We start from the raw sequence: 25,105 nt of genomic DNA on the forward strand, positions 1-25,105 counted from the left end.
AAGAAATGATTTTATAAAATGAGTGAATTGATTGACAGTGTTTCAGGGATAGGTGACCCAAGATTTGTGTCAGAATAAGGAGCTAATTGCCTAAAGTTGTCTTCAATTGACTATTCATTTATTTCTTACTGTATTCAGGAAACACTCACTGGTGTTTTGGCTCCAAGCACTTTGCTAGGTGCTAGTGAAAGGTGAATAACAGTCAGGACTTGTCTTTGGGGAGCTCAGCATATAAAGATGAATAAAAGTTCTAAATTGAGTGCCGACAGACTCTCAGATCTATTAAACAATAAAGACAGGATAAAAACACCTAATAAAACTTACTGCCTTGCAGTCATCTTTTTTGCTCTATTTGGGTTATTAAACTATAACAATACATTTGATATTCATCAGCAGGCATCTAATGCATTGACAGTTTTGCAATTTCCTGACAAATGTTTGTAATAATATCCTCTAGAAAACAAGCAAGAAAGCCTGGAATTAAATCTTTTTCTTTCCCCATAATCATAAAACCCTATACTGGGGTTACCAATACTTCCCTGATTATTTTACTGAAGAACTGTTTCTTCATTGTTCACTATATATCAAGCACTGATTTGATATTTAGCTTAATCTTTCATCTGGAGAAACCATGTACTTCACTGTAGATATTGTAGAAGTATGACTTACAGTGTTTGCTTTGCCATTTTATCTATACAAGTATACTTTCAATACCAGGTTCTTCTTATTTGATCTTTTTAGGCTTTGGGATTATCACTTAAAACATTGTAATGATTTCATACAGAACCAGTGTCGAGGATGAGGAACACAAGTAGGTGAAATCAGCATCAGTGGTCTGTAGTCTCCCTGTTGGACTGGTGGCCTTCATCCCATCCTCACTCTGCTCTCAGGAGTCCAGAGGGAAAACAGGACATTTGATGAACATCTATTGGCGTATGTCAGGTTGTTGAGTCTCCTGTGACATCTCTGATTAGTGTATCTCCTTTCTATCATCAATTTTGTTTTCAATTCACTAGATTTTACAACTGATTGAATATTTGGAATACTTGCTGAAAGCACAAGCTTGCTTTATTATCACACATTGTCTCATTTACACACATGTGCACATGTGCACACACACACATTTCTTCACCCTTAAAGGAATATGTTCACCAGAACAGGAGAGAAGAGATATAATGAGCTTATACAATAAAGCAGTAATAATCACTCAGTTGTGTCTGACTCTTTGTGACCCCATGGAGTATATAGTCCATGGAAGTCTCCAGGCCAGAATACTGGAGTGGGTAGCCGTTCCCTTCTACAGGGGATCTTCCAAATGCAGGGATTGAACCCAGGTCTCCTGCATTGCAAGTGGATTCTTTAGCAGCTGAGCCACCAGGGAAGCCCAATAATCATGATAAAATTAATTAATTCCTCTTGGAAAGGATATGTTTTTATCCAGTACACACCCAGCTGTAGCAAACTTGGTACCAGTTTGCATTTTAATAAATGACAGATTGCTGTGAAATTAGTTGGCAAATGATGAAAAACTTTGAAATAAAATATGGGTAGGTAAAGATAGACAGGGGAGCTTTTTTTTATATCGGTTCCACTTCAGGAAAATTGACTTTAACTGGAGTTTGTTTTAAAAAATCCTCCCCTAGAATTGAACTATGTCCTGATGGAATTCTGTGTTTTTAGAACATTAACAGAGCTAAGAAGTTACTTGCCAAATGAACCCAGAAGATCATTATCCATTTTAGAAACAAAGAAATATGTTTTCATAAATACATAGGTGGTTTCGCATTCTGTAGTTGAAAATTATCTGGTATCTGAGTATCAGATTTGGATTGCTGTATCATTGTGAATTGTGCTGCATTTATATTGAAAGGAGCACATGTTTATCCTGCCTTGTATAATGCACATGTCTAGAATCTTTTGTCACCTTGTTTTTAGTTTAGAGATTTGTTATTAACACTGTGAGTAGTTTTTATTAACTTTTGCAAATTCCACTCTAATTCCCTTCATTCTTCTTGTGGATTAACCAGATATCAAGAATAGTCCTCTTTTCTTTTAGTTTGTTTTGTTCTATTTTTAGTGACTACTGGGCCGCCTTGGGAATAAATGAAGTCCTTATCACAGAAGTCATTCTAGTATAGTCTGGATGTCTGTGTCATAGGGAAGATACAACATCATACAAGGATTAGCTTGGGTCAAGTTCAGGTTCATACCAATTCTGAGCTTCTGTGATTCTAAACATAGATTTGAGAAAGCTGATGGGGAGGACAGATACATCAGTTTCCTTCAACAAAACATGTCAGCAATCAGAAAAGACAGGCCACCATTGTAACAAACAAGGATAAGTTGAACTGAGTTGATAATATCAAATGATTTAGAAGTATATATGACTTCCACGGAAGACTTTTTTTTCACTTTCCCTGGGCCTGTGTTCCTCATCTTTAAGATGAAAACAACCAAATTTAATATTCAGGGTTGTAAACATTATTATGATTATTACCTCTGATGGCCTCTTGAGTTAGGCATAGAGATAATCCTCATGGAACCTCCCCCAGTTTATAGATTTGGAAACTAAGTCTTGGCAAAATAGGTAACCTGGCCATTAAGAAGCATGACTGTGAGTCAGACTCAAGCCACAAATCCGGTTCTCTCGGTCCCCATGCTCTGTGTGATGTCTGCTTTTATGAATCGCATCTCCTGGGCCTGTCTCTGCATACCCAGCTCTCGGTGAACAGTAGCTTTAATTCTGGGTGTGAAAGTGAACACTGCAACAGGGATCTCTCTCTCCTCTGAACTCCTGGTGAATTTATCACTTAGGCAACTGATTTGCCATATCCTACACTTCAGTATATTGTCTCTTCCCTTCATCCCGGGATGCAGCCCAGGATGATGTAGAAAGTATTGGCTTTAACGTCACAAAGACCAGAGTTGAAACCTCAGTTTGGTTTCTGTCTAGAGTTCTAAAAAGTTACTAAGTTATCAGAGTTTACATTTCCCTGAGGCAGAGCTATGATGACACTCATTTTATGGCGCCATCATGAAAACTGACTGAGGTCCCACGTACACACCTGTCAGACCAATTGCTGGTCTTCTCCCAAGAGGAAGGCCAACATTCGGTGCATCTTTAAGGACCCTAGAGTATCTTTCACAATCTTGTGAATAATATAGGTGTAATATCAGTCGTAATTTTTTTCAGAAGTGTGATTTGCTTTCATTTGAATCAGTATTATTATGGGAAGAAAATGTGAAAGACCGATGTACACCCTTTCAGAAATGTTATGAGCTGCCCCACAGAAGGTCAAAGTCATTGCTCATGGTGGGCTTCAGAGAAGGGCAGCTTTGCTCACCCCTTCAAGGCTGAACTGGGAGTTGGAACTAGCCGGCAGGAGATATTCAGTTCTCCAGAGCTACCTGAGAGAAGGCGATCAGTTTTTCATTATTACCGGATCATCCTCTATCCTTCTTTCCAAATGCCTTTTCAAACATTTACAATAAATTCCTTTCATTGTTGTTGCTGAGTCGCGAAGTCATGTCCGAATCTTTGCAACTCCATGGACTGCAGCACGCCAGGCTCCCTCGTCTTCCACTATCTCCTGAAGTTTGCTCAAACTTGAGTTCATTGAGTCGATGATGCCATCCAACCATCTCATCCTCTGTCGTCCCCTTCTCCTTCTGCCCTCCATCTTCCCCAGCATCAGGGTCTTTACCAATAAGTCTGCTCTTCACATCAGCTGGCCTAAGTATTAGAGCTTCAGCTTCAGCATCAGTCCTTCCAATGAATATTCAACGTTGATTTCCTTTTAAGATTGACTGGTTTGATCTTGTATTCCAAGGGACTCTTAAGAGGCTTTTCCAGCACCACAATTCCTGTTGATAATAAATGTTCTCATTCTCTGTGAAAGGACATTTTCAAGTTCTACTCCTTCAGTATAATTGAAAGGTGATGGTATCTTTCTGGGCAGTTTCAAAATAGAGAATTAATGTTAATATTGAAAATATCCTTTTCCATTTCATAAGTCTGGCTCTCCGCAAAGTCTGAGCATGACACTGCATTTGCTCTGTGATGACCCAGGATGGAGAAACCTGAAACCTTTGGGAGGTGTTTCTCTTTTTCCCTCAAAAGGGGAGTGCTGGGATGGTGAATGTAATCATTCTTGTGATTATTTCTGAGGGCAGAGATTCGCATGTACTTTTTCAGTTGCTTGGAATGAGAAACTGACAAACCCAAATTGCCTCCTCCTCCCCTACGACCAGTGTTAGCCTTCCCCAGGCCCTGAGAGAACCACTGGAACAGGGCTTAGAGCTTGCTGGACTGTGGAAATGAGCAGAAGTTGATATTGGTAATAAACCTGAGTATTACTTAGGCTTCCGTGAGTCAAATGAGGAAGACAGGAGCTGAGAAAAAAAGGGGCGGGGGGGCATTGATCAGTCTGAATTGACCATAGTTAAAACATGAAAGGCAGACAATTACTTGGAGATTATTGACTTGGTAAATGAGATAAAGAAGGAAAAGAAGGATTTGGGGGGTTGTTTCTGTTTTTTGTTTTTTTTTCCCTCTCCTCGAATGCACCGTTGTTAAACAGTGTTTCTCTAAACCATGTTGTTAAGCATTTTTAGCTATACCTAGTGTCAGTAAGAGTCAGTGCAGGACAGCATTGGTTGAGGTGGGACTGGATTACCTGGTCCTCGCCCTGCCACTGATTGGCTCTGCTCACTTTATTCCCTTAATTTCCTTATGTAGAAATGTAAAAATTTGCTGTATGAACCTTCTGTGTCCAGTTTTAAGTAATATTCGTAGCACATTCTTGGGCTCCACGTTTTAATTATCTGGAGTTTTTAAATGTACAGAAAATCCACAGGTTAACAGGAATAGAATTCCTTGCTTGAAAGCATACTTATTTCCATTAGTGAACACACCTGGTTTTTATTTACTCCTAGATCTTCTACTATCCTTTCTCCCTGAAAGACTGATTTTCTTCTTCCAGTTAAAAATAAACAAGGTTAAATAAATCTACTCTGATGTCATACTATTCTCGGGACCCAAGGGTCACCCCATTGTGCACTTGGTGATAAAGTGCAGAAGCTGTATTGTGTGTTCAAGTCCTTGGTCAGCCCTTCGAAGAAAGGGCAGCTCTGGTAACAGGATTGATTCTATACGTCTTTGGTGAGCTGATGCTTTACAGAATTTATATTCTGGCAGATATGGTGAATAAGCAATTCAGTTGTTTTGTTTTGGTTTTTTCTTTTATATGCACTTGGTAAATATAATAGTAGCTTTTTATCAGGAACCTGAGACTGGAAGAATTCTGTATTTGCAGCATTGATTGATTATTCTTTACGCTAGTCTTTGACTATATAACTATAAGCGTCCTTTTAGAAAACTGAGCTAAAGTCCCCTTGAGGTTCCCTGAACTCAATGCATCATGCTGCTCCTTCATGTACTCGAACACAAAGAATATGGTGGAAAGACCCTAAATGTAGATACTTAAGTAGAATTTAAAGTGGTGGCATTTTACCAGAAATGCTTGCAGTTCTCGTCACCAGCATCTGATACTACAGTCATCATCATCAGGCTTTCTGTTTCTTTGAAAGGAAAGTCAGCTGCGTGTGGTATGCTCAGGAATCATATAAAATGGATTTTCTTTTGTGCATGGTAAAATGTATATGATCGCTAATAATTACATCTGTTGTTTAGTCGCTAAGTCATGCCGACTCTTTTGAGACTGCTGGGCTGTCCATGGGATTTTCCAGGCAAGAATACTGGAGTGGGTTGCCATTTCCTTCCCTAGGGGATCTTCCCCACCCAGGAATTGAACCCATGGTTCCCGCTTGGTCTCCTGCACTGCAGGCGGGTTCTTTACCACTGAGCTCAGGTTCAATTCCTGGGTGGGGAAGATCCCCTGCAACAGGAAATGGCAACCCACTCCAGTATTCTTGCCTGGAAAATCCTATGAACAGCCCAAGGGTCACAAAAGAGTCGGACATGACTTAGCGACTAAGTGACTAAACAACAGCAACAAGAACTGTATCTGATATTTTCAGTGTGTTATTAAAGAGCCAATAGGACATTTAAAAGTGCTTAATATATATGGCTTAGTGACCTATTATGTATACAGCAAATCAGAATATGGAAAACTGATGTGGGGCAGAAAAGATGGGTGAGGTTGAGATGGAGAGGAAGAGAAGACAATGAAGTACTATCGATTGAGAAAAGGGAGAAAAGATAGAATTGCAGAGAAATAGGTTATCATTCACAAAAGCCTTCTTTAACTGCATTTGTATTTTCAGACTTTTTCTCTCATCAACCATTCTTTGATAGGCTAAGTAGCATAAAATGAGATTGGTAAAGACACTCCCACAGAGTGTTTTTTGTAAGTCAGTCTGTGAATATTTAGATGGTCCTTCCACCAAATCCAATTTCCTGCTACAGGAGCTGTTCTGAAAGTGGACACATGAAAGTGGGGATGGAAAGATTGAGAACAGCAGCAGGAGAAGGCTTTGGAGCCATGGAGGGCTGAACCCCTGCAGGTGCTGGTGGAGAACACTCTGTTGTTTGTTGGCTGCCTGGTGAAATTGTCTTTGAGAAGCTGTTGCTGTCCATTTTTAAGCTTTTTTAATCCTAGAGTTTTTGCTTGAAAACCAGTGGGTAACAGCCTGAGTCTTGCTGAGATAAATCACAATTAATGACAGTGTTATTTTGTTTTTTTGTCTGCAACTCATGGCATGTGGGATTTTAGTTCCTTGACCAGGGATCAAACCTGCACCCCTGGAGTGGAACAATACTGTCTTAGTCATTGGATCACCAGGGAAGTCTGACAGTTTTATTTTAAAATGCTTAGAGTCATTCCTCTGTTTGCGTTAATAATCCTGAGAACACGATAACTAAACATTCTGAACACAGAGCAGAATCAAGAGAAACCTGTATACTTTGTACATCGGGCGCTATACCATTATGAAGTAGATCATAAAATCAGTCCAGTGTGCTTATTTCCCAGGGGAGGATGCTGTGGCTGGCACAGGTAGTACCTCAGCATAGGATTGTTCCCAACAAAAGCAGCACTTAATCCCTAGATTCCTCACCGTCAGAGGCCACGTCTCCTTCTTTTACTCATTTAAAAACATCTCATATATATCTGCCTCATTTACTTCCCTTGGGCATTTGTGGGGCTTGACCCACCTTATTCCCTGGGTCTTATTCCATCTCATATAATTAATTTCCCCATCCTCACCTTGCCCAGATTCACTGATTGAAGAAACAAGTCTCGGGCTTTAGTCTTTCCCAAAGACATCTACTCGCGCATCTGTCCCATGACTATGTTCTCTTGGTGTCTTCCCAGAGAAGGCTTCCTCCCACCAAGTTACATCAATGTAGTCTCCGAGGCACCAGAAGCTGTGTTCTCCTGATTTGTTTTGAATTGTGGGTTAGATTTCTTTTCAGATAACATTTAAGAAAACTTCATTTCGATGTGACTCATCTGTCCTAGTGATGATCGTGACTCAAAGATTTATTAAGTATGACTTTAAAATGCAATATGTATGTATTTTAAATTCTGAAACAAGCATCTTCTTTGTTGTTGCTGCTGTGTTGCCTTTACATCATGATTCTAAACCAAAACTAATTTTTCAGTGAACCTAGCTCTGTTAAGGAACAGGATTTATTTTGGAAATGTTTGTCAGAATACTTTTGAGCTTTCAAAAAGATGAAGTTCTCTCTTCATATCTTAGGTACTGAATAGTCATAGGCGTCCTTGTCTTTCTCCAGCCTCTTCCAACCTGAAACCCCTTCCTGGTGAATCATGGATGGAAGAGCTTCCGTAAAGGGAAGTCTTCTGCAGTCTGCTCTCACTGATGTGCAAAGATCAGAAAAGGGCAGGCAGCAGAGCACTGAGGGGCTTTGGTAAAATTGGGTATCAGGCTGTACTTGAAAGACATGGCCCTTCAATGAGAGTTCCTCCTCCTCCAGTTGTTTTATTGTGTCTATGTCTCTTCTTGTCAACACATACAGATATGGAGGTTCTGATCAGACTTGTTAGTCTCCCTTTCCTGTCTCCATCCCACTCTCCTTACATTATAGTGTGCCCTTTACTTAATGTTACTCACGTTTTTACCTGTAAAAATGCATATCTAATTGGCTTGAAATTAACTGATAGATGTGAAAGCATCCAGCACAGTGTCCTGGCACGTCTTCTGTATTGCCGGAAGGCTCTGGTCATTTAGTCATGCTCCTGAAGAATGCAGCTGACCCTTGGACAACACAGGTCCACTTTGACATGGATGTTTTTTCAATAGTAAATACTATAGTATTTACTAATGTAAATACTATATGGTAAAGAGACCCAGATTTGATCCAGAAACACATACACAATTAGATACACAATGAAAGAGAATATTTAGCATTTGATCAAATGGGTCCTGCATGGATTTCACAGTATATTTTACTGTAAATTTACTATCTTTTGACTTGGCACTCATATTGGAGGACTTTTCTTTTTTTCTCTCTCATTCAGAGTTACCAGTTGTAATCATAATACTTTACCACAGTATAAAATAATGTTATTTCCTATACTTTGGGAAAATATGTCTCAATATATTTTTCTCTTTAAAATCTTCTGCCCACCTTCCTTTCTCCTTATATCCACATTAAGATTTAATTCTTAAATTACTCTGAATTTCGGAGAAATGTCCAGATTTCTTTTTTACCCCATATGTTTTGGTTTTCCAAATATTGCACACTAATGAAAATTCCCTGTGCATCTGTAGTAAATAAACCTTTGAATTACTAATTGTTTCAGATTAGCCCCCTAGATCTTTAGCAGCTGTCTTTATGGCATTTTCAGCCCACAAATTCAGTCTGTTTATTTCTGGGACTTTAATCATCAGCCATACACACAGGCAGAGAGGTCTGGCTGCCTTGTAGACAAAGTGAGGGCAGCGTCTGAACGTGCTGTAGCCTGGGGGTGGGGAGGGGGGGTCTACGCACCCTTTATCTCCTCCTCTCACCTGTGTCATTCACTGCCAGACTGCCAGCAGAGAATACCACAGCCTGGGGGCCTGAAACAGCACAAATGGATGTTCTCACAGTCTGGAGGCTAGAAATCTGGAAGTCCATGATCAGGGTGCTGGCAGAGTTCAGTTCTAGGAATGCCTCTCTCCTCAGCTTGCAAACAGCTGCCTTCTTGCTGTGTTGTTAGGAGGTCTTTTCTCTGTTCACACACTTTGGTTGTCTCATCTTCTTAAAAGGACACCATCCTGTCATCCCGCCGACTCTTCTGACCTCATTTAACTTTAATTACCTCTTTAAAGGCTCTTGTTTCAAATACAGTCTCCTCAGGGGTTAGAACATCAACATATGAATTTGAGAGGACACAGTCCAGACCCTAGCACAGCTTAAAGAGGAAGCTACGTCTTTCAATAGACCCTCCAGCTCTCCTCTCCCCTTCTTTCCACAAGCTTCCTGCTCTGGGATACTGATCTCTATGGGCTCCAGGTCCTCTGGCTTCTGGTGGCGTCCAGCCAATGGGTACATTAGTGGAAAATGGGGGAGAGGGAGGAAAAGACGGGGTCTTGCTCAGTGCATAGTCCCCGGGCTCCTTCCCTGCAGGACCAACATGGGCTGGCACATCCCTTGACCAGTTTTCAGCTCCGTTTAACCCCACAGTCTCCAGTTTTTGTGACTCCCTCTCTATCTCGCTCCCTTCAGGCCCAGGGATGTGGTTGTGAGGTGACTACAGACTCCATACCCTCCTCCTCTGGAGTTTGTCTTTACCATGCTCAGCTGGATTTAAGCTTTGGGTCTGGCATTAGTGAGCATTTCTGAGTCCCAATTTGCTCATCCGTTAAAAAAAAAAATGATACAGACTTGAATTGTGCAGAGTTATTGTGTACAATAATAATAAAAAGCAGAGACATTACTCTGTCAACAAAGGTCTGTCTAGTCAAAGCTATGGTTTTTCCAGTAGTCAGGTATGGGTGTGAGAGTTGGACTATAAAGAAAGCTGAGTGTCAAAGAACTGATGCTTTTGAACTGTGGTGTTGGAGAAGACTCTTGAGAGTCCCTTGGACAGCAAAGAGATCCAACTAGTCCATCCTAAAGGAGATCAGTCCTGGGTGTTCATTGGAACGACTGATGCTGAAGCTGAAACTTTGGCCACCTGATGCCAAGAACTGATCATTTGAAAAGACCCTGATGCTGGGAAAGATTGAAAGCAGGAGGAGAAGGGGACAACAGAGAATGAGATGGTTGGATGGCATCACCAACTCGATGGACATGAGTTTGACTAAACTCTGGGAGTTGGTGATGAACAGGGAGCCCTGGAGTGCTGCAGTCCATGGAGTCGCAAAGTGTCGAATACGACTGAGTGACTGAACTGAACTGATTGTGTACAAACAGAAAAATGTTTGTACAGTGCTTGACGTATAGAAAGCCTCTGTAAGTGTTAGCCTCTGTGGTTTTTAGGGCACAATGAACCTTCTATGTATAAAATTCCTGTTGATCATAAAACAGAAATTATCTCTTAAGAATTAGCCCTGGATTGTCAGTCTTAATGGAGAAATAAATGTGTTTATTTCTGTTTATAAAAATCCTACGTGGTCACAGTAGGATGGTATTAATAAAATAAAATTCCTTTCCAACCTTATTGAGCAGGAGAAATTCTATTACATTGTCACCTGATGGTAGCTTTAAGCATATCACTGTATTGCACATTAACTTCATGGCATACACAAGCACATACACTTCTAAACTGAGATTGTACAAAATCATTTTGTATCCTACATTTGTAATGATATTACAACACAAAAGTATCTTCCAAATATTGTCTTACAAAATAGTTTTTTTTTTTTTTGAGTCACATAATAACAATGCTTTTTATTTTATTAGTTCTTTTAAATTGGAGTAAATCGAATATGTTTTTCAAGATGTTTTTGTTGACGTTTATACATAAGCACGCAGTCATAATTTTATATAGATATATAAATGTGATTGTGCCATATGTGCTTTTCCATCATTTTGTGGGTTTTAAGCCATCATCTGTTATGGGGCTCTTTAAACCAGGTAAGTTTTGGCATCATCTCAAGCATTCTGTTGACTGGTCAGGTAAAGCTCCCACATGACCATGCTTTTTCCTGATGACAGAGCTCCTCAGTGTGTGATGGAAAGGACAGATGTTGGTGATGAAATGGGACTTTCTTCTTCTTCTCTGGCTGCAGTGTAATGTATCTGAGATACAGATACGGGTCAGTCACCAGAGTTTCTCAATATTGCCGTCCATATCACAGTGAGGAGTAATTCCCTCTAGAGAATTAGAAGCATTGAACAAAATCCTTCATTTATGATATCTGTGTGATTTTTGCATCTTTCTCTACGTTTCATGAATATTTGGATGGGAAATTGAAGGATGGTAAACCGGGCCCAGCTGTCTAGTGGCAGTAACATCCAGAAGTCTCTCCCCCCTCTCTTCATGAATTTTTCCCATTCCTCTGTAGTCATATTGCATTTTTCCACATTGAAGGACAGAAAGAAATCTATGCTCAGGTCAAGTCAAATCCTGTCATAAATATTCTATTCCTTGAAAATTCAAGGTCAGGGAGAGTTTATCAAAGATACTCCAGATTCTTTGTTGTCTCTCTTTCTTTGGCTCTTTTTCTAGAAATTCCAGGATAACACACTAAATACTCTGAGACCAGAAGACTTGGGGCCTGGAAAGAAATTTAACCATCACTAGCTTTGTGACTTTGGTTCTCACTTCCTAATTACAAACTAGCTTCCCACGTGGCACTAGTGGTAAAGAATCTGCCTGCCAGTGCAGGAAACATAAGAGATACAGGTTTGATCCCTGGCTTGGGAAGATGCCCTGGAGGAGGAAATGGCCACCCACTCCAATATTCTTGCCTAGGAAACCCCATGGACAGAGGAAGCAGGCAGGCTACAGTTCATGGAGTCACAAAGAGTCAGCCACAACTTAGAACACACTGTTGTATTCCTAACTACAAAATGATAGGTTTGGCCTAGGTTCCTCCAGCATGCCTTGTAGATTTGATATGGTAAAATTTCTGAAGGATTGAGCTATAACTGTTCTGAGAGATCTTCAAATTGGCTTATTTATCTCTTTTCTCTGGAAGATCTCATCTCATATAGAAAAATAATCAATACATCTATGTTCTTTGCTTGTTCTCCTTACTTATGTTATGACCCTAGGAAAGTCTTTGAGTTTATGCCAAGTTTTGTAAGAAAAACCAAAAACTTCTTGGATCTAGTTGAAGAAGATATCCACAAGCAAATATGTTTGGAAATTACAAGTCGTGCCACCCTTTTAGGGCTTTGCAATGAATGGTCACTCACCTAAAGACTATGAAGTTCTGCAAAAAGGAAACCTGTTTAATTTGCTTAATTCAGTTTCCCAAAGATATTTGATCTTGAAATTCTTATATTTCTGGTAGCATCTATTAGCATCCTTCATAATTAATGTCCCTGCCATACATAGAGGAGACACAGCTCTCGAATGAAAGACATTGTCCCAAATTCTGCCCTTTATTGACAGTGTGATCTCAGAGTAAATACGTTACATTACTTCTGTACACCTCGCATTGCTAATATATCAAATGAGGGTACATAATAGCACCCACTTCATGTGGATGTAGATTTATAGGAATATCATATGACTATAAAATGTGACTAATAATATGCCACCTCTGAGGTCTGGCTGTCTGGGTTCAAATTTTGTCCTACCATTTACTGGCTTGTGACCTTAACGTTATTTCTGTATCTCAATTCTTTATCTCGATGAGGGGGACAAACTTTGTACCATTCTCACAGTCACTGGAGGAATTCAGTCCAATTCATGTAAAATATTTAGAATGGTGCCTGGCCCACGGTAGGTATCTAGCAAATGTTAGCCCTTATTATTGTCATTGTTGGTGCTCTTGTTACTTCTAGGACTGTATCAGGTAAAGGGGATTATTTTTGTTTCTTTTTGTTTAGTTGCGATATAGTTGACATTAGTTTTAAGTATTCAACATTATTGATTCAATATTTGCATACAGTTGTGAAGTGATCAGCACAGTGAGTCTGGTTGACATCCATCACCATACATAGTTGCAGTATTTTTCTTTGTGATAAGAAATTTTAAGATATACTTTCTTAGCAACTTTCAAATGTGCAATATAATAGTATTAACTATAGTCATCAGGCTGTACATTGCATTTGGATTATTTTCATTAAAAGCAAGCCCTCTAACCTCAGAAAGCAGCTCAGATCCAGCATATTATTAATAGAGCATCATGTGCTGTGCTCAGTCATTTCAGTTATGTCCAACAGTTTGCAGCCTATGGACTGTAGCCAGCCAGGCTCTTCTGTCCATGGGATTCTCCAGGAAAAAATACTGGAGTGCCCACCCAGGGGATCTTCCTGACCCAGGAATTGAACCCATATCTCTGACGTCGCCTGTATTGCAGGCAGGTTCTTTATCCACTGAGCCACCTGGGAAGTATCATACCCCTCCTGCAAATGCTTGATTCTGCTGTGTTGATATTGATCTTGTCTTCATGCGGAATCTGTGACCTATTTCTGTTTGTGCGCAGGGGCGGAGAGGCCTCGGCTCAGTTTTTGTCTGGGCGTCAGGAAATGGTGGAAGGAGCAAAGACCACTGCTCCTGCGATGGCTACACCAACAGCATCTATACTATCTCCATCAGCAGCACAGCTGAAAGTGGAAAGAAGCCTTGGTACCTGGAAGAGTGTTCATCTACACTGGCCACAACCTACAGCAGTGGAGAGTCCTATGATAAGAAAATAGTATGTACCATTTGCTTCTCTGGCATGATTGGTTTATTTATCTTGAAACACAAAGGGAGAATGCATACATTTATATGCACAAGTAATATATGGAAATAGAATGTTAAATTAGCTAATTACTTCCCTGGTGACTCAGACGGTAAAGAGTCTGCCTGCAATGTAGGAGACCCAGGTTCAATCCCTGGGTAAGGAAGACCCCCTGGAGAAGGAAATGGCAGCCCACTCCAGTATTCTTGCCTAGAAAATCCCATGGATGGAGGAGCCTGGCGGGCTATAGTACATGGGGTCTCAAAGAGTCAGATTCGACTGAGCAACTTCACTTTCACTTTCTTTCAACACAAGTATTTGTAAATGTAACCATTCTGTTACCAAGTCATTGAAAAGCCTTTCTGGGTCATTTACAATCCAGCATTGAATGTGGCCTTAGACATGATTAAGCCTCAGTTTTCTCAAAGACAAATGAGTGGACCACATTCACCCTGTGAGTTAGTGGTAGAGAAGAGACTGGGTGGAATTCTCAGCCCAGTTCCCTATTACTCTGTCCCCATACTGTCTTTGAATTTCAGTTTCAGATCTTTGGTTTCAATGTAGATACAACGAATTCAGTGTGACCTAAACCTATATCAAAAGTGTTTCTCTAACACCAGCACAAAGTTTGCCTGAACAAAAAGCACAGTAATCCTGTGTGATCTGCTTACCAAGATGCCCTCCTTATTATGCAGATGGTAAAATAGTTAAGAGCTCATGTTTGCAGAACCAGCCTGCTTAGGTTTCATTGACTGTTGAACCGTTTGCTAGCTGGTACCTTTGGACAAATTACTTAATTTTTCTGTCTCAACATCCTTAACTGTCAAATGGGGACATTTGATAATATGTAGTTCACAAGATTTATTTCAGTGATTATGAGGAAGTAGATAAAAAGTGCTTTGTACACTGATCCATTGGTGCTCAAGAAAGATCTGACTTTGGGGATGTCCCCACTCAGTATAGCCGACTCTGAATTTCAGACACCTTTGCACTGTCTTCTTTTCCCGATCATGATTTTGCAAAATGTCTCAGGATTTGTCTTCTAAAGTGAAGCTGAGCTGCTATGTCTGAATCTTTTTAGCATTTAGCCAATACCCTGCTTTTAGATCCCAGGATTCATATAGGTTTGAGTCACTCTGTGATGCTCCCTCTTGCTTTATACAGTGCTAGAAATAGAGGTGATAGGCTACTATGTCTACATGTAATTCTTCATCCATATCCATTTGGTTCCTCTTGACTCCTGATTATTATAGGCTTCATATTTGATTTCTCAGCTACCTTTGCCTATCCTCTTATTTTATTTATTTGTTTGGTTGAGTTGGGTCTTATTTGTGGCATGAAGGGTCTTCATTGCATCATACAGGATCTTTCCTTGTGGCACATGGACTCTTTAGTTGTGGCACATGGGCTCACTAGTTGTGGCACACAGGCTCACCAGTTGTGGCACACAGACTTAGTTTCCCCGTGGCATATGGGATCTCAGTTCCCCAATCAGGGATCAAGCCCACGTCCCCTACATTACAAGGTGGGTTCTTAACCATGGGACAACCAGGGAGTCCCCTTTTACTATCTGCTTTAGTTACATTTGCAGATTGATTTAAATAAAAGCTGCCTACCAATATGGATATAATACATTCTTTCTCTAATACCTTCATAACAACTGGATTAAACATATTCATATAAATTCCCCTGAAAGTACTTCCATCATTCATCAATAAACATATTCCACAATACAAAGTAAAATATGAAAGGAGAAAATACAGAGATGACAAGTTTTGAAATATCATGGCTTTTTTCATGGGAAATGATGCTCTATGATATTTTACCTTCATAATGGAAATGCTTTCATCTAGGAATATTTCTTTGGCTTCCAAATTTGCTTATCTTTCAGAACTCGTTGGAGAAGGCAATGGCACCCCACTCCAGTACTCTTGCCTGGAAAATCCCATGGACGGAGGAGCCTGGTGGGCTGCAGTCCATGGGGTTGCTAAGAGTCGGACATGACTGAGCAACTTCCCTTTCACTTTTCACTTTCATGCATTGGAGAAGGAAATGGCAACCCACTCCAGTGTTCTTGCCTGGAGAATCCCAGGGACAGGGGAGCCTGGTGGGCTGCCGTCTATGGGGTCGCACAGAGTCGGACACGACTGAAGCGACTTAGCAGCAGCAGCAGCAGCAGAACTCGTTTTCAAGGCCCACTAATACTGAGTGGCATCTATCAGTTCTGCATCATGGAAATCCTGATGAAACTCTCTGGAATAAGAATTTTCTTCTCAAACTTCCGGAGTCTGAATGCATCTTAAGGTATCTCACCATTGCCTCAAAGTAAACATGCCTATCTAGTGCTATTATTTCCTGTGAGATGGTTGTGAGAAAGGTGTTTTTAAGTTCCATAAATACCTTCCTTTAGAGAAGCTTATAGTCCAGTGGGCAAAATATCCAGGAAGAAGGAAAAGGGTTGCCTAGATCCAGGTGGAAGAGCACAGTGCAGATAGAGGGACCTCGGAATCACTGCCCAGAGATCTACTGCTTACACTCGACCTCCTAGGGCCTTTCATCCGTGTCTCCTGTGATTGTGTGGCAGCTGCTATGTCCCCGATTGACTGGGTGGTCATTTAGGATTCTCCCACGGATGGACAAATCAATCATTCTGTGATGAAAAATAGGGCTTGAGAGAAAAAATGGACACCATGAAATAATGTCAATATCCTTGATTCGGTCATATTTCACTTTTCCCTAGTTGCTACTGATATCAAGACCTTTACTGAGTCACTCAATGTATAAAGTTATCTATGTAACTTTTACTTGGCTCTACCTTCTGTTTAACCTCTCCCATTCTCATGGCAGCCATTTGTTAGTAATTCTTCTGTAACCAATTCTCAGAATCTCTTATTTTGCCTTAATCTTCAAATTACCCTTCATTGGACAGGAGTGCTGTAGCTGTTTCAAATTAAAATCTCTAGCTGCAGACAAACCACTCAGTGGCTAAGTAACTTTCCTGGAATCTTGGTTTCCTTATCTGTAAAATGGAGGTAAAGCCAGTACCAACCTCATGGATTTTCATGAAGATAACAAGATACTGAGCGTAAGATATTTGCATAGCTCCTATGGCAGCAAGCCACCTAGTAAGTGGCTGGTATCCTTGTTCCGTAAGTCAGGGTAGCTTTCTGCATCATGGGAACTGAGGCTGGTCATTATTCCAGATGTTGTTAATGGAGGTGCTTCATTTTTCCAATCTGTAGAACCATGATCTGCTCCATCCACCCCGTAAAGAAAGGCGCTTTGAAGGTGAACAATGTTGACTAACAGTTTGAACATGAGTTGGCGGCAGCATCAGCCTTTGGGGGTCCAGCTGCCCCTTTCCCTTCTAGATGTCAGAATGACAGATAATCCAGCTCTGCACTTGGGGCCTGTTCTCCACCAGGCTTTGAAAAAGCTGCCTCTGGTCCCTCAGAGATGCCCGCATCCTGTTAGTGGCATCTGTGATTGAGTGTTACAGGAACAGTGTCTCCCTTTGTTCTGGGGCTCCCCTCCCCAGGCCATCCATTTCCTTTTGTAATTTGTACCTTCTCGAGAAGAGCACAGTTGTCATTCTTCATTCATAGAGCACCTTTGTGAGTTGAACTGAGGCAGCCGCTGAGGATCCAGGAGAGAGGAAAGGTCTCACTGCTTCTGGGAAAGCACTTTTGTTAAATAAATTTTACTTGTCTTTTTAATGGTGTTCAAGCAGGAGAACCTTGCCCTGAGTTTCAGAATGTAGCCCAGTCTCCATCCCTCGTTTTCCTGCCGTCACTATCGATACAGTTGTGGACCTTAGTATTCCACTCATGCTTTAATAGATTGAGATCAGTGTTGGCCTTGAACCTCACTACAGCAAGCGAAGCATCCAGAGTGTCAAGATTACTATGATAAGAAGCTCCCCTATAAGCTAAATAGAAATCAGTGGAAATGACTGGCTATTATGAAATAATGTTTTTCTTAATAACACCATATCCATTTTATTCCATGCTGGGCATGTAGTCCTTTTGTAATTATATTGACATGTTGTAAATGTAACATTTTTTGCCCTTGTAATGTATACTTGGCAGCATGCTGTACACAGTCAATGTACCATCTCTTTGTATCCTCAGAACCCTATGCAGGAAATCAGGTATTGTACCCATTTTACTGATGAGGAAAGTAAGGATTAAAAGAAACACAGCTAGTAAGTAGTAGAGTCTGAATTCCAACCAAATTTGGGTTGAACCCCCAGCCCACCTTGTGACCAACGTGCTGTCATGTCCAGTCCAAGGACGTCCAGCATGGGGCTGTATGAAGGAATGGCGTTTTTCTTGCCTGTTTGAGGTTCATTCACAGTGATCCAAAAAATGAAAACGTTTGTGGAATATATAGGCATCCATTGTTTTGTACTCCTTGGCCCAGTATTTTTTTTAATATGGAAGGTAATCTTAATTTTTAAGTTTAGTACATTTACTTTCATTTATATTCTTGGCAACAGTATATTCAAGTTTTATACACTCCGAATACAATGAACAATTTGTTCCTTTGTCCTTTATATCAGCGTTGTCCGGTAGAACTTTCTGCTGTAATGGAAAGGTTCTCCACTTGTGCTGCCAAACTGGTAGTCACCAGACATATGTTATTGTGAAATGTGGCCAGTCCAATGGAGGAACTTTAATTTTAATTTGTTAAGTTTTAACTGATTTAAAATTAAATATCCACATGGGACTAGTGGTAATTACATCAAGCAGCATATTTTTATTTTCATGGCTCACTAATTTTGAATTTCATGCCTTTGACCTCTTCTTAATTGCCTCAGACAATCAGTCCTCTTGCAAAACACCTAAGCCCTTTGCCAGTCTGAGTTGCTAATTCCTATGGCCTGGCATTGAGCTCTCCAAAGTTACCATGCCTTTTGTGTGATTTCAAACCAGGACCCTCTCCTGTGAGACATGACATCTGGCAGGAATACTGTTTCTCCAGAAACCACTTTTTTTATGCCTCTTCTCAAATTTTTCTTCAGGAGGACTGTTCCTCCTCACCATCCCTTGAAAGAATGGTGTGACCCTCCCCTACACTCTCCTCTTTTATCCTGTTCAATTTTCTTTCTAGTGTCCTTAGAGCTACTTAATGTGATGTTACACATTTGCTTATTGACTATCCATTTTCCATACTAGACTGGAAACCACTTGAGGTTGAAGAGTTTATTTTGTACCTTCCCAGAACCTGAGCTCCATAAATGTTGAGGCATAACTGACTCTCAGACATTGGAAAAGGTAGAAGCATCGCAGGGGGTTCATATTGCGACAGGAGACAGGTGGGTATTCTCTCTCTTTCAGAGAATCTCCTTCTACTGGTAGAAAGGTTGGTGAAAGGCAAAGGGTATTTGACAATATATTTCACATAGGAAATTGCCTGCAGGAATCCTGCTACATAAAACTGTACATCCAACCATTCTTAGTGTCAAGGATCATTAAAGGTCCTGTCTTTATGTAACCCTTCACTACCTCCTGAATTTCTCCCAAGTTCTGTGTTAGAGATAAAGCTTTCCTCTTCCTCCAGTCATTCCATCATTAAATTATCTGCTTCTTTTGGAACTAGTTCAGCCTTTTACCTTTTTTTTCTCTAGTAATTTGTCTCAGTGTTTGGAATATGGAGGCCATTGTATTCCTTCTCAGAGGGGTTTTGTGAGCCAAGGTTTAGAGAATGTATGCTCTGCTCAGCCCTCTTCTGATGTCATTTTATTCATTTGTGTTCATGTCAGACTTGCTGCCTGGGGTATCTCAGGGTTGGCCTGAAAGACCAATTCCACGTGGAGGAATTATCTTATTGCTTTTAATATTCCTAAGCAGCTACACATTTCCTTTTTGCAGAAAGTACCCTCTCTCACTACCCAATTCTTTATTCAGAAGCAGTCATGACTATCATCTTTCTGTTTCTCCTTTTGATTTGGGAAATGTCATGATTTTTCATGAGTCAAAGCTAGCAAATCCAGATGTGTTTAGTTTGTATGGACATTTGATCCATATTCTCTCAAGAATGTTAAATAGAAGGGGGGGGGAATTTATTCCTGAAAAGTTCTAATTTTGATTGTGGCCTGAGGGAGAATGGAGATATCCACCTGCTGACAGGGAAGGAGCCCTAGGGTGGTTCCCCTGAGGTTGCCGGTGATAGTCTGAAACTGCCGCCTTTGCTCAGATTGGTGACTACACTCCATAGCTCAACTTTTTATTTTGCTGCCATTTCAGAATTTAATACTTCACCCCTTACTAGCTCTTTAGTGACTGCATGTCCTTGGGCTCATGAGTCTTTCTGAGCCTCCATTTCCTTAGTTAATAAATAGTATATCTCCCTTGTAGAGTTCTTGAGGGAATCAAAGGTAATTTTATATACACCGATGTGTGCATACACCTACACACCTGTTGTTCATTGCCCTCAGTCTCTGCACTTGCTGTGTGAGTCATTTTCAAAGCAGTGGATCTAGTGTTAGCAGTGCATCTAGTAAGAGGAAGGGTCTGCTTTAGCCCCGGAATTGTATATATACACATACACACATAATTTTTGTAGGCTGCTTATAAGTTTATATGAGTCTTATTTAGAAATCGATAAAAAAAATAACCTTGAAGTCTTTCCTAACAAGTGGGAGAGTTTAAAATATAGAACAAAATGAGTGTTAAGTAGCTTGACACTAGTAATTCAACGTAGCCAATACTGCACCTTTGCTCTGTACTCAGCACTGAACTGAACATTATAGAGATGCAAAAAAAAAAAAAAAGATATAAGATGGCATCCTTCTTTAGTGATAGCAATCTCACATATATAAGCAAAACCTTACATTTGCACTCTACCGTTACAGATTCTCATTGCAGCATGGGAGTGGAATTTTGTGTGGCCTTGTCAGTCATGAATGAATTCTACACCAGTCTTTGTGACTTCAGTGAACACAGAAAGCTTTTAGTTGGTCTTCAGTTCCTTTTTATTTTGCCGGCTTAATAAATCAGCATCTCCTATTTTATTCATTAGCACATTTAAGCCTTTGTTTCTGTCCTTGGAGCACATTTCTAATCTAAATCCAAATCGACACCAGAAATAAATTCAACCTAACAGACAGAATCATTTCATGTTTTAAAAATATCTCTTCAGCTGTTCTTTTAACAGATATGAGACAATATGGCACCTTCAAAATAAAACAGATCACAGGGTCTCAGGGAGATAGAAACTCTTAACTGTAGGGTTGCTATAAAGACTTGTCATTTATAGCCAGACTCAGTCTGAACTGAGATTCCCTGGAGAATTACATCAACAGGCTAGAATAAAAGATCCAATCAGCCCAAGTAATGAAATGTGAAATATTAGGAAATAAGAGCTTAGGATGAGAAAAAGGGATGGTTCTTCTCAGAGGGAGCCTGACTCAACCTGAACAATACCCACCCCTTCTCACCAGATCAGGACAACATCCCTAACTTTGCAGACTCCAAAAGCCATCTGCTACCCATCCTGGGACAGGCTGAAAATCTAATTTGCTGATCAAGACAGCTTTGATCTGGCATGGGGCCCGGTGTCATCTCCTGTTTCCTTCACTCTGATGGACAGAAATGATATTTTCTTGAGCAACATGAGAAGTTCTGTGGAGAAAAATACTGTTTCTGATTTGGGTAGTGAATTTAGGGAATTTGGAGCATGCAAGATGCGCCAGCGGGACCAAAACCAAATTCTGAGACACTCTCTGAAATGGAATCGAAACTTAAAGTGCTTTGTTGTTCCGTTTTCACGTATCAAATCTCTGAACTCCCAGCCCCATGATGTGGGCTGACCCTTGAATGCAGCTTCTCCTTTAAATTACACTGTCAGAACTTGTATGTATGCATTGTGATTAATGGGGTTACCCCATGTGGTTCCAGTTTGGGCAACATCGTTTTTCTTCAAGATTGCTTCTTGGTGGTCTTTGCCTTTTCCTTCTAAAGATGGACATAAAAATATCCTGATACTGTGGCTTCTCTTAATGATGAAAACCCTGCTTTAGATCTTTCTGGTAATTTACACCTAAATATCTCCACCACTGACAGTAACTTCCTCTTGAAATGACCCAGCTGGAATTTTCACTTAAAGCAAGATGAGAAGGGAGTGAGGATGTTTTTGTTTCTTTTTTCTTCATTCCTTTTAACCTCCCTTCTTTCCATCACCTTCCTGTTCTAATCCCTTAACACCGCTACTCACTGCTCAAGTTTCATTTAGTGAAATTGATTGGGAGAAAAATATAAAAGCACGACAAAGATGTTGTCGAATTCTACAAACCTATATTAATAGCATTTAACAGTAAATTGGTGTTTATATATAAAGGTACTGAGTAGCTTTTTATTTACATACATATCGTGTGTGTCTGTGCCTGCTGACTCTATTTTGGATGGGGTATTTGGCAAATCCAACATTATAAAACTTTTATTGTTCACGTTTGAGATTGGCTGGAGGTGGTTATTTATTAGATTCAAAAACACTACATACACACACTTGGAGTGTTTATTCTGGATTCATTTCTGTGCATTGAAAGCGGTGCATTCTGGTGCAGCTGAAGAATAAGCAAAGTGAGCCAAGTGGGAAAACATCATGAAAAATCTTGAATTCAGGCACAAGTCATTGAAAAAAAATAGAACTTGGCAAAGGAATGTGGCCATGAGGGTGAGGTAAAATGAGAAGAATGCAGGCAAGGCCATCTCTCAACAGCAGTGTATCTAGAGACCTGGAAAAAGGCTGTGCCTGTGGTGTTTATGCACTGACTTAAGGACCAGGCCTTTGGAAAATAAGGCTGCAGATTCACCCATATATTCGAATGAGATAGAAATCACTTTTGGATAGTCCATCCGTCACACTTCTGGGTATATATCCAAAAGAATTGAAAACAGGATCTGGAAGAGACATTTACACACCCATGTTTATTGCAGCATTATTCACAGTAAGCAAGAGGTGGAAGCAACACATCCATTCATCTGTCATTTGCCCATTGACAGATAACTCAGTAAAGAAAATATACTATATAACACAATGGAGTAATACAGTGGAATATTATACAGCCTAAAAAGAAGGAAATCCTGCCATAGTCTACAACATGGATGAGCCTTGAGGACATTATTCTAAGTGAAATAAGCTAGTCACACACACGCACTCACACAAAAAATGCTGGGTAATTCCACTGACATGAGGTACCTAGAGCAGTGACACGCGTAGAAGCAGACAGTAGAATGGTGGTTGCCAGGGAGAGGGGGTGGGGAGTTGATTAATGGGTAGAAGTTCAGTCCTGCAAGATGAAAATGTCACAGGGCTCTAGAATTGCACAACAGTGTGCATGTAATTAGCAATACTGTAGTATATGTTCTTAAAAATTATTAAAATAGTAAATCTGTGTTTTTTTTTTACCCACACCCCCCACAAAAAGAAATACCTTTTTAAAGTCAACAATTGAATATCTCGGAAGTTTCTTTTTTAATTTTTAAACATTTTATTATTGGCATATCATAGCTTTAAGGGCTTCCCAGGTGGTTCAGTGGTAAAGAATCCTCCTGACAATGCAGGAGACGCGGGTTCGATCCCTGGGTTAGTAAGATCCCCTGGAAAAGAAAATGGCAACCCACTCTAGTACTCTTTCCTGGAAAATCTCATAGACAGAGGAGCCTGAAGGGCTACAGTCCGTGGGGTCTCAAATAAGTCAGATGTAACTTGGAACTAAACAAATGACAACACAGGTGCTTTATAATGTTGTGTTGGTTTTTGCTGTACAGCAAAGTGAATCAGCTGTAAGTAACATATAACCCCTCCCTCTTCAGCCTCCCTCCCACCCTACCCCCAAACCACCCTCCTAGGTCATCACAGCACTGGACTGAGCTTCCTGTGCTATGCAGCAGCTTTCCACTAGCTATCTATTTTACATGTTAGTGTATATATTTTAATGCTTCTCTCCTAATTCATCCCACCCTCCTCTCCCCACATCATGTCCCCATATCCCTTCTCTACATCACATTTCTTTTCTTGCCCTGCAAACAGGTTCATCTGTACCATGTTGCTAGATTTCATGTCTATACTTTCAGTTCAGTCACTCGGTCGTGTCTGACTCTTTGTGACCCCATGGACTGCAGCACGCCAGGCTTCCCTATCCATCACCAACTCCTGGAGCTTGCTCAAACTCATGTCCATTGAGTCGGTGATTCCATCCAACCATCTCATCCTCTGTCGTCCCCTTCTCCTCCTGCCTTCGATCTTTCCCAGCATCAGGGTCTTTCTAAATAAGTCAGTTCATTGCATCAGGTGGCCAAAGTATTGGAGCTTCAGCTTCAGCATCTGTCCTTCCAATGCATATTCAGGATTGATTTCCTTTAGGACTGACTGATTTGATCTCCTTGTAGTCCAAGAGACTCTCAAGAGTCTTCTCCAACACCATAGTTCAAAAGCATCAATTCTTCAGCACTCAGCTTACCTTATAGTCCAACTCTCACATCCATATATTATGCATTATGCATAATGTATACAGTATTTTTAATGTGTATGCATTAGTATATAGTATTTTTTTCTCTTTTTGACTTACTTCACTGTGTATGACAGACTTTATTAGGTCCATCCACATCACTACAAATGACCCAATTTCATTCATTTTTGTGACTAAGTAGTATTCTATTGCATACATATACCACATCTTCTTGACCCATTCACCTGTCGATGAACATTTAGGTTCTTCTGTGTCCTGGCTAGTGTAAATAGCTCTGCAGTGAACATTGGTGTACATGTGTCTCTTTGAATTGTGACTTTCCCAGAGTATATGCCAAGTAGTGGGATTGCTGACTCATATGGTAGTTCTAGTTTTAGATTTTTAAGGAACCTTCATATTCTCATAGTAGCAGCATCAATTTACCTTCCCACCAACAGTGCAAGAGGGTTTCTTAATGGAGAAACAGGTAGGGCTCTTTTTACCCAGATATCTCTTGAACATCCACAGTGTGGAGGCTCCATGGATGGCCGGCTAATCAAATCTGTGAATCTAGAAACAACTCTCGCTGCTTGCCAAACACACTGTCAGCCTCTTGCCCAGCAATCAGTTAGTCCAGAGAAGAGTACAAGACTCTTCTCTTCTCTACTGCCACCATATCTATGTAGTTATCTATATTTTTGTTCTTTCTCCTACTTCTTTTGTATCAGCACCTCTCTAGGATGGCTAAGCTGGTAACATTGTGTGTGTGCGTTCTAACTCACTTCAGTCGTGTCCAACTCTGTGCGACTCTATGGACTGTAGCCCACCAGGCTTCTC

At 40.5% G+C, this 25,105-nt stretch overlaps 1 protein-coding gene across 4 annotated transcripts in view; it reads left to right on the forward strand.

Annotated features, from left to right (window-relative positions):
- Positions 1-25,105, forward strand: part of PCSK5 (proprotein convertase subtilisin/kexin type 5) — a 516,633-nt gene that overhangs the window by 205,458 nt on the left and 286,070 nt on the right. For all 4 annotated transcript variants that reach the window (XM_061425568.1, XM_061425565.1, XM_061425567.1 and 1 more), the window contains exon 8: positions 13,576-13,788. In XM_061425568.1, the coding sequence (XP_061281552.1) occupies positions 13,576-13,788 (213 nt within the window). The remainder of the gene's footprint in view (positions 1-13,575; positions 13,789-25,105) is intronic.

Source organism: Bos javanicus, chromosome 8 (genome assembly GCF_032452875.1).
Source record: "Bos javanicus breed banteng chromosome 8, ARS-OSU_banteng_1.0, whole genome shotgun sequence".
Classification (NCBI taxonomy): domain Eukaryota; kingdom Metazoa; phylum Chordata; class Mammalia; order Artiodactyla; family Bovidae; genus Bos; species Bos javanicus.